A 15,296-nucleotide genomic window follows, 5' to 3' on the forward strand; every position below is an offset into this window, starting at 1 on the left:
AGAATCACAACTCATGTACTTCTGCCCCAGTGACACGTGCATATCGTTTCCTTGATGTTGTCAGCTAACTCCTCTAGTAGTGGGAGATGTTAACCCTTTGACATGTACGAGTACACAGGTGTGATGATTTTACAGTGGTCCCTACTGCGTATGCTCAAACCGGTCTGATTAGAATGTCTAGTTATGATCGACGCAACAGTCAGTTGTACGCAGTTTATTTTTGGATGCAGATGTTAAGACTTTCACCGAAGTAGCAGCAGTATAATGTCATTCTAAATCCAAATCGGAAACTGTAGGCTACGTTAGTCCTGACAGAAACCATAATATGAATTGGATAATAGCAATTACTATAGGAAACAAAAATATAAATGCAACATGCAACTATTTCAACAATTTTCATATAAGGAAATCAGTCAGTTAAAATTCATTAGGCCCTAATCCATGGATTTCACATGACTGGGCAGGGGCACAGCCATGGGGAGCCAGGCCCAGCCAGACAGAATTATTTTATTTCCCCACAGAAGGGCTTCATTACAGACAAATACTCCTCCATTTCATCAGCTGCACCAGTGGCTGGTCTCAGATGATCCCGCAGGTGAAGAAGCCAGGTGTGGATGTCCTGGGCTGGAGTGGTTACACTGGGTCTCCGGTTCTGAGACCGGTTGGACGTACTGCCAAATTCTCTAAAATGACTTGTGGCTGCTTATGAACACAATCTTCTGGCAACAGCTCTGGTGGATATTCATATAGTCAGCATGCCAATTGCACGCTCCTTCAACTTGAGACATGTGGCATTGTGTTGTGACAACTGCACATTTAAGAGTGGCCTTTTTAGGGCCCCCAGCACAAGGTGCACCTCTAATGATCATGCTGTTTAATCAGCTTCTTGATATGCCTCACCTGTCAGGTGATTGGATTATCTTGGCAAAGGAGAAATACTCACTAACCGGGATGTGAAAAATGTGTAGATGGCGCCGACAGAGGGCTGCCTCGCTTCTAGTTCTTAGGAAACTTTGCAGTATTTCGTTTTTGTATGTGTTTCTTACATTGTTAGCCCAGACAATTGTACAGTGGTTCCTCCTTTAAAAGTTGCGAGCTTACACCGCAGGACTTAGAGGTGGGGCGGCAGGTAGCCGAGTGGTTGGAGCGTTGGGCTAGTAACCGAAAGGTTGCAAGATCGAATCCCTGAGCTGACAAGGTAAAAATCTGTCGTTCTGCCCCTGAACAGGCCATCATTGAAAATAAGAATTTGTTCTTAACTGACTTGCCTAGTTAAATAAAGGTAAAATATAAAAATAAATACCCAGCTTCATTGCTCCAGACAAGGGGTAGAGTTGGGTTGGAGTACTCATTATGCATTTTGGTCCCAAGATTGTTATATGACCAATCATATTGAGTGGTTCCCATGACGTTCTTCAGCAAAGATGGCTGACAAAACATTATGGGGGAAGCAAATGTTCAGCTGGGCCTGCTATCTATCCTTTCACCCTCCTCCAAAGTGTTTGCCATTATCAACAGTGGCACTGAGGCTAAAACAATATCCTACATTGTGTGGGATGACCGCACCTAAAAAGGCTGGAGACTCATAACTAATCAAAGAGCATGTATATGTCCTGACCAAAAGATGATTCAGTGGTAGGGTTCACTTGTTGTTGCAGCACAGCAGATTCTCAGTAGACAGGGGGCATGGGATGTCAGATTCCAGATTTTCCCCCTGATAAAGCAGGTCCTCCACCTGCTGAATCTGGAATGTTCAGAATAAACAAATGTGTATTAGTGACGATACATTTGGCAGCGACAGTTGCTTGATAGTCCTGTGAAAATGGCTGAGTGTTTTGTGGTGTAAATCTTTAAATTGGCAGCTGACATCTTAAGGTTTTTAAAATTTAATGATCAAGACAGGTTCCATGTACAACAAGATAGGAAGAGAGAAAAAGAACACCGAAAAATTGAGTTACCTCTGGTTATGGACACTATTGCTCCTATTGTTCCTCGGACAGTGAACATACATCTGGCAATATCTACATTTTTGACCCCTTGATCAGCTCACACTCAAAGTAAATAAAGAGCTTATTTTTTGTAGATATTAAAACAATAACAGAGATATGACCGATGATCTAAAGCAGCAGATGTAATTTTCAGCATATGTCAATACAGCACAGAAAGTTTAACAGCACACTGGTATTGTGGTTGTTCATTGTGTGATGGGAAATATGCAATATGCATACAAAATAATATACAGTGGGAGCAGGTACAGAGTATTTTTGCTGAGCAATGCAACACAGCTGGATCATTCTGGCAATGATACCTGCACCATATATACGCAGCAAAGACTCCCTAACACTTCGCCATTGTACACGATGGCCCATTGCTTGGAGACTTCCTTTGACCATTCTAAAGCCCGGATGGGACTTCCTTGCCTTAATGGCCCCAACTTTCTGGTCTAACTCTTCATCTGACACATCAGAATAGCATTCTCTGGCAGACATAATGTATTCTTTCATCCTTCGGTAAGAAAATATCAACTTTGAAACAAATAGGACATGGCCTGCTTATGAGTTGCTGTGAAAGGTTAGATGAATTCAACTGAAAATGTACAGGCGTTCGTAGCTAAATGTTTTTGGTTAGCTTGAGAATAATAATTGCATGATTTATCATTCTACAGTATGTATGTGTAATATAGTAGAATGTTATGAACCGACACTGAATCGTAGGAGCTAACTACTATCTCCTAAAGCGCCTTACGGCCAGATGACGAGCAGTTGCCATACCAGGCGGTGATGCAACCAGGCTCTCTGGTGCAGCTGTAGAACTTTTTGATGATCTGGGGAACCATGCCAAATCTAGGAGCTAACCACTAGCTATGTAGAAGTTGGATGGAAGAATGTCCAGTGCTGCTTACCTGAGATGCCATCATCACGCAGTCCTTTGTAAGTGTCTGCTATGACTTCCTTTGTGTCGGAAAGAAAGGCCGAACAGTATTGTTTGTAGCCAAACTGACACGCCAAAAATTGCCAAAATGGAGGGTGGTTAATAGTGAAATTAAATTGGAGTTTTGTTTTCAACTACATTTTTTTTCTCCAATATTTTTGTGGTATTAAAATGCATAAAGTTTTGCGCTCTATTACAAATGATTAGATTGCAACATTGTTTTACATTTTTTTAATTAAGCCTATTTTGTTTGTTTTCAGAACAATTATTTTTGTTTGAAAATAAAGTTTTAGTCTCTACAAATATACATCAATTTGTTGCAAGTTGGGGAGGGGGGCTAATAGCTGAACAATATAGTATTCAATCTTTACTAAAGAATAGTCTAATAGCCGAGCTAGGTGTGAAAAACCCCTGTCCTATCACAGACCAGATTTGCCCTAACGACCAAGTGGGAGTTAGAGCACTGATGATGCTTTTGGGTCCCAATGCACTACTGTGTCTCTAACTGACAATGAATGGGCAATATAAACCAAATAATAAACTGATAATTGTGCACGACTTCGAACCCTAAACCTTCTTGCCCGAAGTCCAGAGCAATATTGACTGTGCACCAAAATCGGGCTCAAGCCGCAGTTGATAGCACGCCTCCTCACGGTAGCTTGCTACTCAATCAAATTACGTTTCAAATAAGTTACCTTACATTTCATGGTTTGTTAGCTACGCTGTCCTTACGAACCACATAGCTAACATACCGGTACATACTGCTGCAATATGCTGTCTACCTAACGTTAGTAGTTATACATCAAACTTGCCAGTATTTGAACTATAGGCTAACTACCCAATGTTTATTGACACGATTATTCCCGTCATTCTTAGCTTAGCTAAGTGGTATAGTTGTTGTGCGTTCTCAATGGACATTCGGGTGCCTTTGTAAAGTCGCTCTGGCTATCTACTCTGATTTTAGAGCACTCTCGTCTGAGTGTACCAGAGCGCATAATAATGAATTTACGATCGCTCAACACACATTGAATATGGCCGGTGTCAGTAAATGTCATCAAAAAAGCGTAATTAAATTGTTTCCAGCAGCACAGTTAGTCACCAACGCTCTGGTTAACACAACTGCCTAACCAGCTCTGCTAGAACGAGTAAAATGGTCGGTGGTCTCATTTTTGTCTGGAAGTAGCTAGCCAACGTTAGCTTGGGTGCTTGACTGCCATTGTATTTATTTACTGCCAGTAATGATTTATTTACTAAATATTTACGAAATACCTAAATCACACAGAATTACATATACACAGAATGCAAACGTCCCTGTAGGACCCTGGTGGACGGAGCCGACATGACGGTTGGTTACACAAAGGGGGTTGGGCTTGAGTGAAAGAGCGGGAAGACTATCGTAAATACAGTATCTTATGCATTCTAAATTACCGCCCATTTGATAAAGGAGAATGCAATAAATATTTACTCTGAGCTGCGCTTCGGTAGGTTGGTCGTAGATGCTGGCCGTGTTGCCCAACAGAGGTCTTCCTTGTCCCTTTTAAGTACCAACGTATATTCTCCGCTGGTTGGATTACCGAAGTATGGTTCCTTTCCCCCCACTGTTTGATGTTCCCAGACTCTCTATGTTTAACAAAGGCTATTCAAGAGTCCTTCAGTAGACTCAAGAGAGAGGGAAGGGAGAAAGGTATTTATGGGGGGGTCATAAACCTTACCCACAGGCCAACGTCATGACCGTGTAATTGTGATAACATACAGGAACTAAAGGAACTTCATTGGACTTAATTAAAACTGGAAACCATACATCCCGAGGCTGCATTTATTGTAACTGGGGATTTTAACAAAGCAAATTTGAGGAAAAGACAGAATTTAGGCAATCAGCATATCGACTGTAGTACTCGCACTGCTAAAACACTAGACCTCTGTTACTCCAACTTCCGGGATTTATACAAGGCCCTCGCCCACACTCCTTTTGGCAAATCTGACCATGACTCTCTTTTGCTCCTCCCTTCCAATAGGCAGAAACTCAAACAGGAAGTATACATGCTAAGGATTATTCAAATGCTGGTCTGACCAATCGGAATCCAAGCTTCAAGATTGTTTTGAGTACTCTTACTGGGATATGTTCCTGGAAACTTCAGAGAATAATATTCACTAAAATGGCAACGGAGTTCACCAGGAAGTGTATAGGAGATGTTATACCCACTGTGACTATTACAACCTACCCTAACCAGAAACCGTGGATAGATGGCAGCATTTGCACAACAAAGTGCGAACCACTGCATTTAAAAATGGTACGGTGACTTGGGAATATGGAAGAATTACAGAGTAGGAATTCCCTCCAAGGTAATCAAACAGGCAAAAATGTCAGTATAGAGACATTAGAGTCGCAATTCAATGGCTCAGACACGGGACGTATGTGGCAGGCTCTAGACACGATCACTGACTACAAAAGGAAAACCAGCCGTGTCGCTGGACACTGACTTCTTGCTTCCGGATAAGCTTAACACGTTCTTTGCCCGCTTTGAGGATAACATTGCAACCAACGCAGCTTGTACCAAGGACTGTGGTCTCTCATTCTCTGTGGTCGACGTGAGTTAGACATTTAACTTCTTGACACTACCAATCCCTGTAGCGGGATAATTTTCGTCTGCAACCGCTGAATAGCATAGCGCAACAGTCAAATAATATAACTAGAAAATATTCATATCCATGAAATCACTAGTGCAATATTTTGAAACACAGTTTACCCTTTTGTTAATCACCCTGTATTCTCAGATTTTGAAATTATGCTTTGCAGCGAACGCAATCCAAGCATTTGTGTAAGTTTATCGATAGCCTAGCATAGCATTATGTACACTTAGCATCAGGAAGCTTGGTCACGAAAATCAGAAAAGCAATCACATTAACCGTTTACCTTTGATCTTCGGATGTTTTCACTCACGAGACTCCCAGTTACACAGCAAATGTTCCTTTTGTTCCAGAGATTATTTTTATACCCAAAATACCGACGTTTGTTTGTCGCGTTATGTTCAGAAATCCACAGGAAAGAGCGGTCACGACAACGCAGACGGAAATTCCAAATGGTCTTCATAATGTCCACAGAAACATGTCAAACGTTTTTTATAATCATTCCTCGGGTAGTTTTTAAAATATATATTCGATAATATATCAACCGTGTGTGTAGCTTTCAACATAACAGTGGGAGGAACAATGGCCGGTTTACTCAATTGCACACCAACTCACTCTGAGAGCCCCAACCTCTCCACTTACGCAATGTGATCCTTCATGCTCATTTAAAAAAATAAAAGCCTGGAACTATGTCTAAAGACTGACACCTTAGGGAAGCCACAGAAAAAGGAATCTGGTTGATATCCCTTTAAATGGAGGACAGGCACGCATAGGAACACAGAGGTTTCAAAATAAGAGGCTCTTCTAGATTGGATTATCCTCAGGCTTTCGCCTGCAATATCAGTTCTGTTATACCCACAGACAATATTTTTACAGTTTTGTAAACTTTAGTGTTTTCTATCCTAATCTGTCAATTATATGCATATTCTAGCAGCTGGTCATGAGAAATAGGCCGTTTACTTTGGGAATGTTATTTTTCCAAACATAAAAATAGTGCCCCCTAGCTTCAAGAGGTTAAATGTGTTAACGCTCGCAAGGCTGCCGACCCAGATGGCATCCCTAGCTGTGTCCTCAGAACATGTGCAGACCAGCTGGCTGGTGTGTTTACAGACATATTCAATCGCTGCCTATCCCAGTCTGCTGTCCCAAAAATGCTTCAAGATTGCCCCCATTGTTACTGTACCCAAGAATGCAAAGGTAATGGAACTAAATGACTGTTGCCTTGTAGCACTCATCTCTGTCATCATTAAGTGCTTTTGAGACTAGTCAAGGATCATATCACCGTCACCTTACCGGTCATCCTAGATCCACTTCAATTTGCTTACCGCTCCGATAGGTCCACAGACGATGCAGTCGCCATCACACTGCACACTGCCCTATGTAAGAATGCTGTTCATTGACTACAGCTCAGCATTCGATACCATTGTACCCTCAACTCATCATTAAGCTTGAGTCCCTGGGTCTTGACCCTGGACTTCCTGACGGGAGTCAGGGAGCACCTCAAAGGGAGTACCCCCAATCCACATCAATGGGACAGAAGTGGAGGAGGTGACATTTTTATAATAAATAAAAAAGGTTCCTCTGTGTACACATCACCGACAAACTCAAATGGTCCACCTCCATAGACGGAGTGCTGAAGGCACAACAGCGCCTCTTCAACCTCAGGAGGCTGAAAAAATGTGGCTCGTCACCGAAAACCCTCACTAACTTTTACAGGTATACAATCAAGTGCATCCTATCGGGCTATATCACCGCCTGGTATGGCAACTGCACCGCCCACAACCGCAGGGCTCTCCAGTTGGTGGTGCGGTCTGCACAACGCATCACCGGGGGCAAACTACCTGCCCTTCAGGACACCTACACCACCCGATGTCACAGGAAGGCCAAAAAGATCATCAAGGACAACAACCAACCGAGCCATTGCCTGTTCACCCCGCTATCACCCAGAAGGCGAGGTCAGTACAGGTGCATCAAAGCTGGGACCGAGAGACTGAAAAACAGCTTCTATCTCAAGGCCATCAGATTTGATCAACAGCCATCACTAGCACAGAGGCGACTGCCTACCGACAGACGTGATATCATTGACCACTTTAATGAATGGAACACTAGTCACTTTAATGTTTACATGTCTCGCATGACTCATGTATATACTGTATCCTATCTATTGTGTCTTTGCCGCTCTGTCACTGCTCATCCATGTATTTATATATTCTTATTCCTTTACTAGATTGTGTGTGTATTACGTATTGTTGAATTGTTAGATACTGCTCCACTGTTGAATCTAGAAGCATAAGCATTTCGCTACACTCGCAATAACCTCTGCCAACCATGTGTATGAGACCAATAAAATTTGATTTGAAGACCTGGTACAGGTGCATCAAAGCTGGGAAAAAGACAGGTTTCAGTCTCAAGGCCATCACTGTTAAATAGCCATCACTAGCACGAGAGGCTGCTGCCTATATACAGACTTGAAATCATTGGCCACTTTAATGTTTACATGTCTTTCATTACTCAGCTCATGTGTATATACTATTCTACTATATCTTAGTCTATGTCGCTCTGACATTGCTTGTCTATATATTTATATATTATTAATTCCATTCCTTAATTAGATTTGTGTTTTATTGGGTGTATGTGAAATTGTTAGATATTGCTGCACTGTCGGAACTAGAAGCATAAGCATTTTGCTACACCTGCAATAACATCTGCTGAACACGTGTATGTGACTAATAAAATTTGATTTGTGCACAACTTGAACCTTTTTGTGCCGAATATTTTCTGGGTCTTTTTATTCCAGCTCATGAAACATGGGATCAACATTTTACATGTTGCATTTTTGTTCAGTGTAGATAATCAGCAAGTAGCGTTCCTTGGTTTGAGGGCAGCGCTGGTTAACTGTCCTAACAGTTGCACAGATAAAAATACATGTTACATATTTGAAACTCATACTTGAGAAGGTTAAATGTAGAATTCAAGCTAAATAGAATATATATACTACTATATGTAGACTACAATCAATTAGAAAAAATGGCAGATCTATGTCTCTGATTTAATGAACTGTGCCTAAAAGTCAGCGGGAATTCAAGCTAAATAGAATATATATACTACTATATGTAGACTACAATCAATTAGAAAAAATGGCAGATCTATGTCTCTGATTTAATGAACTGTGCCTAAAAGTCAGCGGGGACAGGCTTTCAAAGGTGCTAGCCAACTCCTGACACTAATGACCCTGACCAGGACTTATACTGTGGTCCCTGTGACTGTCATTCTAAAATGTATTGGTCAAGTCAGTACAAAACCTTGTGAGGTTGGGGTTAAAAAAATAAAAAAATTGCTCACTTGCCTCACAAAATGAAATCTGTTGAACAAGTAAATCAACTTTGTATGCCTTTAGTTAGAGATGTTTAGATTTTTTTCCCCAAAGGTGAGATTTCCCAAGTTGAACCATGTCATTGAACCTTTGTTATGGGATCTAGGGAGATATTCGTTCGGTGCTCATATCTAGACCACAGAATTTTGCTATTTGGCATTTCAGTAACTGAGTGGGAGGTATTTTCTTAATCGTTCTGCAGAACGGGTGGATTTGAGATGAAAACGGTGGGGAACCTTTTTAAACCTCTGTGTTCCCAAAAAAAGGACGTTAGAAAATAAACATTGCCATGAAAAAAAGATTGCCCACTTATTCAGAAAGTATTCAGACCTCGACTTTTTCCACATTTTGTTATGTTACAGCCTTATTCTAAAATGGGTTAAATCATTTTTTTCCTCAATCTACACAAAGCACCACTTTTGCAAATCTATAAAATAAACCTTATTTACAAAATTATTCAGACCCTTTGCTATGAGACTCAATTGCGATCAGGTGCATCCTGTTTCCATTGATCATCCTTGGTTTCTACAACTTGATTGGTAAATTCAATTGATTGGACATGATTTAGAAAGGCACACACCTGTTTATATAAGGGCCCATGCATGTCAGAGCAAAAACCAAGCCAAGAGATCGAAGGAATTTTCCGTAGTCCTCCAAGACCGGATTGTTTTGCGGCACAGATCTGGGGACGTTTACAAAAACATTTCTGTGGTATTGACTGTCCCCTAAAACAGTGGCCTCCATCATTCTTAAGTGGAAGTTTGGAACCACCAAGACTCTTACTTGAGCTGGCTGCCCAATGGTCACTCTGACAGAGCTCCAGAGTTCCTCTGTGGAGATGGTTGTCCTTCTGGAAGTTTCTCCCATCTCTGCGGCACTCCACCAATCAGGCCTTGATGGTAGTGGCCAGAAGGAAGCCACTCTTCAGTAAAAGGCACATGACAGCCCACTTGAAGTTTTTCAAAAGGCACCTAAAGTACTCCCAGACCATGAGAAATAAGATTATCTGGTCTGATGAAACCAAGCTTGAACGCTTTGGCCTGAATGTTGTGTCACGTCTGGAGGAAACCTGGCACCATCCTTATGGTGAAGCATGATGGTGGCAGCATCATGCTGTGGGGATGTTCTTCAGGGACTGGGAGACCAGTCAGGATCGGGGAAAGATGAACAAAGCAAAGTACAGAGAGATCAGTGATAACCTGCCCCAGAGCGCTCTGAACCTCAGACTGGGGCGAAAGTTCACCTTCCAACAGGGCAAGCCTAAGCACACAGCCACGACAACGCAGGAGTGGCTTCGGGTCAAGTCTCTGAATGTCCTGGAGTGGCCCAGCCCGGATACTTAGTCAGAATACTTATGTAAATGTGCTAAGTTTATTTTTAATACATTTGCAAAAATTTCAACCAGTTTTTGCTTTGTCATTATAGGGTATTGTGTGTAGCTGGGGGAAAAATAATAATAATACATTTTATTTATATATATATATATAAGGCTGTAACGTAACAATGTGGAAAAAGTCAAGGTGTCTGAATACTTTCCGAATGTACTGTATCTAGCTTTTGTATTCTCTGCTAGTATACCTCCTGAGATGTGAGGTGCTAAGGTGATAAACGCACAATGCCGCCATGTGACCCCTCTGGTCAGTTGAGTGCAGATTACGAAACACTCCCTGGTGGACTTCTGTTTCTATGGTGCCAACCCTGCTGTGTCTCTACAGAGAGCAAGTCTTCCAAGGGCCGGTCCCAGCGGAGAAGAAGAAAAAGGGCAAGCGGAAAAGCGAGGCAGTTGTCCAGGAGGCTGGGGAGAGAGATAATGTGGCCTTCCTGTCCGCGCTGGCCATCAGGGGAGAGGAGAGCATCGATCCCCTCGACAACACGGTGAGGAACAGACTGACAGGTTGGGGCAAGAGCAGACTGAGTGACACTTGCTTCTCTAAAGCCTCCTTGCAGTCTTTTGATTACATTTTTTATCACTGTGTCTAATAAATCACTGTTTATTTCATGAAACTAACTCAGTATTTTTCTCACTTATTTCCCTGAGCGTTCCATTGAAACGCTCAGTCTAATCTTGTGGGCGTGTTGATACAAATTTGAAATATATTTCCATACACAGCCCTGATTGGCAGATAGGATTGTCTAGACTCTAGCATATCAAAGTATTAGCCGTCCCAGCCCATGGTTTGTTGACAAATACATAGTTTTTGCCTATTTTTGTTGAGTGTATTTTTGTTGGTATTGCCATTTTCTGTATTTCTATGTAGATTGTTCTCACAATTCCGCATGTTGCTTCCATTTGTACAATGTTCTGTAAAAAACAAACAAAAAACAAACAGTCTCACTCTCAAAGTGGAGGCGGCAGGAAGCTTAGTGGTTAGAGCGTTGGACTAGGAAGGTTGCCAGATCGAATCCCCGAGCTGACAAGGTAAAAATCTGTCGTTCTGCAACCTGAACAAGGCAGTTAACCCACTGTTCTTAGGCCGTCATTGAAAATAAGATTTGTTGTTAACTGACTTGCCTAGTTAAATAAAGGTAAAAAAAAAAAATGGATACACATACAAGAAAAATGACTGGTTATTGGTCAGAATAATCCGATTGTGATGTCATGCTCTGGGCCAAAACCTGAAAAGGATGAGTTCCAGGCAAAGAACAAAAAACAAAAGCAATGTTTATAATTTTCACAATTCCAGTGTTTTGGTTTCGAGCTCCTAGTGTGGAAACACCATTACAAAACAGGAAATCAAGATTTTGACCCCACGAATCAGGGGTTCAGCGGTGACGCTGGTGAAACCCTATTTGTTGCCGTTCATTATTACTCCAGTTCTGCCAATTTGGTTAACAAAAATGCATGTTTGTGTGCGCAGTACCAGTCAAAAGTTTGGACACCTGCTCATTCAAAGGTTTTTCTTTATTTTTTACTATTTTCTACATTGTAGAATAATAGTGAAGACATCAACTATGAACTAACACACAGTCTTAAACATCAATATGTTTTCTTCAAAGTAGCCACCCTTTGCCTTGATGACAGCTTTTGTACACTCATGGCATTATCTCAACCAGCTTCACATGGAATGCTTTTCCATAAGTCTTGAAGGAGTTCCCACATATGCTGAACATTTGTTGGCTGCTTTTCCTTCCGTCTGCGGTCCAACTCATCCAAAACCATCTCAATTGCGTTGAGGTCAGGTGATTGTGGAGGACAGGTCATTTGATGCAGCACTCCATCACTCTCCTTCCTGGTCAAATAGCTCTTACACTGCCTGGAGGTGAGTTGGGTCATTGTCCTGTGGAAAAACAAATGATAGTCCCACTAAGCGCAAACCAGATTGGATGGCATATCGCTGCAGAATGCTGTGGTAGCCATGCTGGGTAAGCACCACACATGCGGAGACCATCCGTTCACCTACTCTGCGTCTCACAAATACATGGCGGTTGGAACCAAAAATCTCACATTTGGACTCATCAGACCAAAAGACAATTTCTACCAGTTTAATGTCCGTTTGCTCATGTTTCTTGGCCCAAGTAAGTCTCTTCTTCTTATTGGTGTCCATTTGTAGAGGTTTCTTTACAACAATTTCACACAGTCTCCTCTGAACAGTTGATGTTGAGATGTCTGTTACTTGATCTCTGTAGCATTTATTTGGGCTGCAATTTCTGAGGCTGGGAACTCTAATGAACTTATCTTCTGCAGCAGAGGTAACACTGGGTCTTCCTTTCCTGTGGTTGTTCTCATGAAAGCCAGTTTAACCATCGCGCTTGATGGGTTTTTTGCGACTGCACTTAAAGAAACTTTCAAAGTTCTTGAAATGTTCCACATTGACTGACCTTCATGCCTTAAAGCAATGATGGACTGTCATTTCTCTCCGCTTAGTTGAGCTGTTCTTGCCATAATATGGACGTGGTATTTTTCCAAATAGGGCTATATTCTGATTGGCTCAAAGAGAAAACCCTTCAAGTGCAGTCGCAAAAAACATTGAGCGCTAATGATGAAACTGGCTCTCATGAAGACCACCACAGGAAAGGAAAACTGTTTTTTTTTTGGTTACTACATGGTTCCATATGTGTTATTTCATAGTTTTTATTTCTTCACTGTTATTCTACAATGTAGAAAATAAAGAAAAACCCTTGAATGACTAGGTGTCAACTTTTGACTGGTACTCTATGTGCAGTAGCTAATGCTTGACATGAAGGCACTTAGTGTAAACTCTCTCTCATAGAAGCGTCGCTCGGGGCGACAGGTGAAGCGCAGGAAGTACAATGAGGACCTGGACTTCAAGGTGGTGGATGACGACGGGGAGACTATTGCCGTGCTGGGGACGGGCCGTATCCCTGCCCTCAACGCTGCCACTCTCACTTGGCAGGCTGAGGTAACCATCTCGTTCTTTATCTTTGGCCATGTCCGAATATTCATACTAATAGCTAGAATGTTTTATTTGGAGGCTTCCGGGTATTATGTATTGGCTTCCGGATGAATATGTGGGAGTAACGTGAGGTAGCTCGTGTACTTTTCACTACTAGTAGGATTTACTTTTTCTAACGTCGAACGCAACTTCTTACTCAAATGGCTCACCACTCACAAAGACCGTCTGAACGAAAATTCTCTGCTGGAGATGACTAGGATTGCGCCACCTAAGGCGGAGATGACTAAGATGTCTGACAACCCTGCACCAGGCCTTACTCAAATGGCTCACCACTCACAAAGACCGTCTGAACGAAAATTCTCTGCTGGAGATGACTAGGATTGCGCCACCTAAGGCGGAGATGACTAAGATGTCTGACAACCCTGCACCAGGCCTACCTGCCGACTTGGGCAAACTACACATCATGATGGTCTCAGAACTGACAACCCTGCACCAGTCAGCTGTTATTATTTTTTAAAGATTTTTACCCCCATGTCCCGCCAAACCGTGCTTCTTAACATCTGCTCGCTTAACTTGTTCACGCTACCACGTTCCCCTATGGCACCCCCCCCCCACGCTCAACTCAAAAGATGGCGCACAGAATGCTAAAATATTCTTAGAAATATTTAACCTCCACACATTAACAAGTCCAATAGCTCAAATGAAAGAGAAACACCTTGTTCATCTACCCAGCAAGTCAGATTTCTAAAATGTTTTACGGCGAAAACATAGCACATATTTATGTCAAACCACCACCAAAGACACAGCTAATTTGAATAGCCATGTTGAACAAAAGATGCAATCAACAAACGCAGGATTAAAAGAAAAATAATTCACTAACCTTTTGAAAATCTTCATCAGATGACAGTAATAGGACATTTGTTTTTTTACACAGTACATTTGTTGTCCGGAGAAATTATGATAAAATGCGCCGCCAGATAACGTCAGATAACAAGCAATACACATCATAAACTTTGACTAAATATAAATGTTCTACATATAGTTAGAAAGATACACTGCTTCTTAATGCAACCGCTGTGTTACATTTATTTTTAACGTTACAGAATTCGTTCACTAGGCAATAATATGAGACGGCGCTCAGACATTAGCAATATGTCTACGCTATGTTGGAGTCCACAGAAACACAAAATTAGCACATAAATATTCCCTTACCTTTGATGTTCTTTGATCAGAAGTCGTGGAAGGAGTCATACTTACCAAAAACTGCGTTTGGCTTTCAAGTCTGTGTCTTTGGGTTATCAAACGTGACAAATTCCGGCTGAAATGCAGCCAAAATTCTAGGGGATGCGCATCAAAACTTCAAAATTACATATTATATGTCGACTAAACTGGTCAAACTAAGTGCAGAATCAAGCTTTAGGCTGTTATAAACGTGCAAAACAATTCTCAGCTCGAATAGACAAACTGACATCGTTTGGTGAATCCTGGAACAAAGAGAGCTCCAGACGCGACGCGCGCATGAGAGTACATGTATTTTCGCGTGACCCGAAGGTTTTAGCCCGCCAAAGGGTGAGGGAGCGCGCGATTTTCACAATGAAACGCCCCATTGAAAGGAGACATTGCGCTGAAGAGATAGCAACTGTTCCCAGATCCGTAGCTGGTTGGGAAGGATGGGGGCGATGACGTCAAAGTTGGCCCAAATTTCCTGATGACAAGAGAGAGTTTGGGAGAATGGCTGCCCTGAGAGTTCTGCTTTTTATACAGACATAATTTGAACGGTTTTAGAAGCTTTATATATATTAGCAATTTTGGACAGATTTTTTTTCTGTTTACTATCGGCACGCAATTCCTCCAAAGGGGGCAGTATTCAGCCTAGCCCTAACAGGTTTTTATCCCGGAAGCCAGCTGCACTGTGTCGGAAGAAGCACCGTTCAACTGACAACCGAAGTGTGCTCGCATGCGCCCGGCCCGCCACAAGGAGTTGTTAGAGTGGAGCCAAGTAAACCCTC

The 15,296-nt window shown here is 42.0% G+C and overlaps 1 protein-coding gene across 8 annotated transcripts in view; it reads left to right on the top strand.

Moving 5' to 3' along the window:
• The window catches only part of LOC118370052 (chromodomain-helicase-DNA-binding protein 6-like), a 90,720-nt gene that overhangs the window by 16,201 nt on the left and 59,223 nt on the right, over nucleotides 1-15,296 (top strand). For all 8 annotated transcript variants that reach the window (XR_004822728.1, XM_035754825.2, XM_035754824.2 and 5 more), the window contains 2 exons: nucleotides 10,648-10,807; nucleotides 13,144-13,293. Coding sequence is in view for 7 of the 8 variants with exons in the window: in XM_035754825.2 (XP_035610718.1) it covers nucleotides 10,648-10,807; nucleotides 13,144-13,293 (310 nt within the window). In the remaining variant the exon portion in view is untranslated. The remainder of the gene's footprint in view (nucleotides 1-10,647; nucleotides 10,808-13,143; nucleotides 13,294-15,296) is intronic.

Source organism: Oncorhynchus keta, chromosome 37 (genome assembly GCF_023373465.1).
Source record: "Oncorhynchus keta strain PuntledgeMale-10-30-2019 chromosome 37, Oket_V2, whole genome shotgun sequence".
Classification (NCBI taxonomy): Eukaryota; Metazoa; Chordata; class Actinopteri; order Salmoniformes; family Salmonidae; genus Oncorhynchus; species Oncorhynchus keta.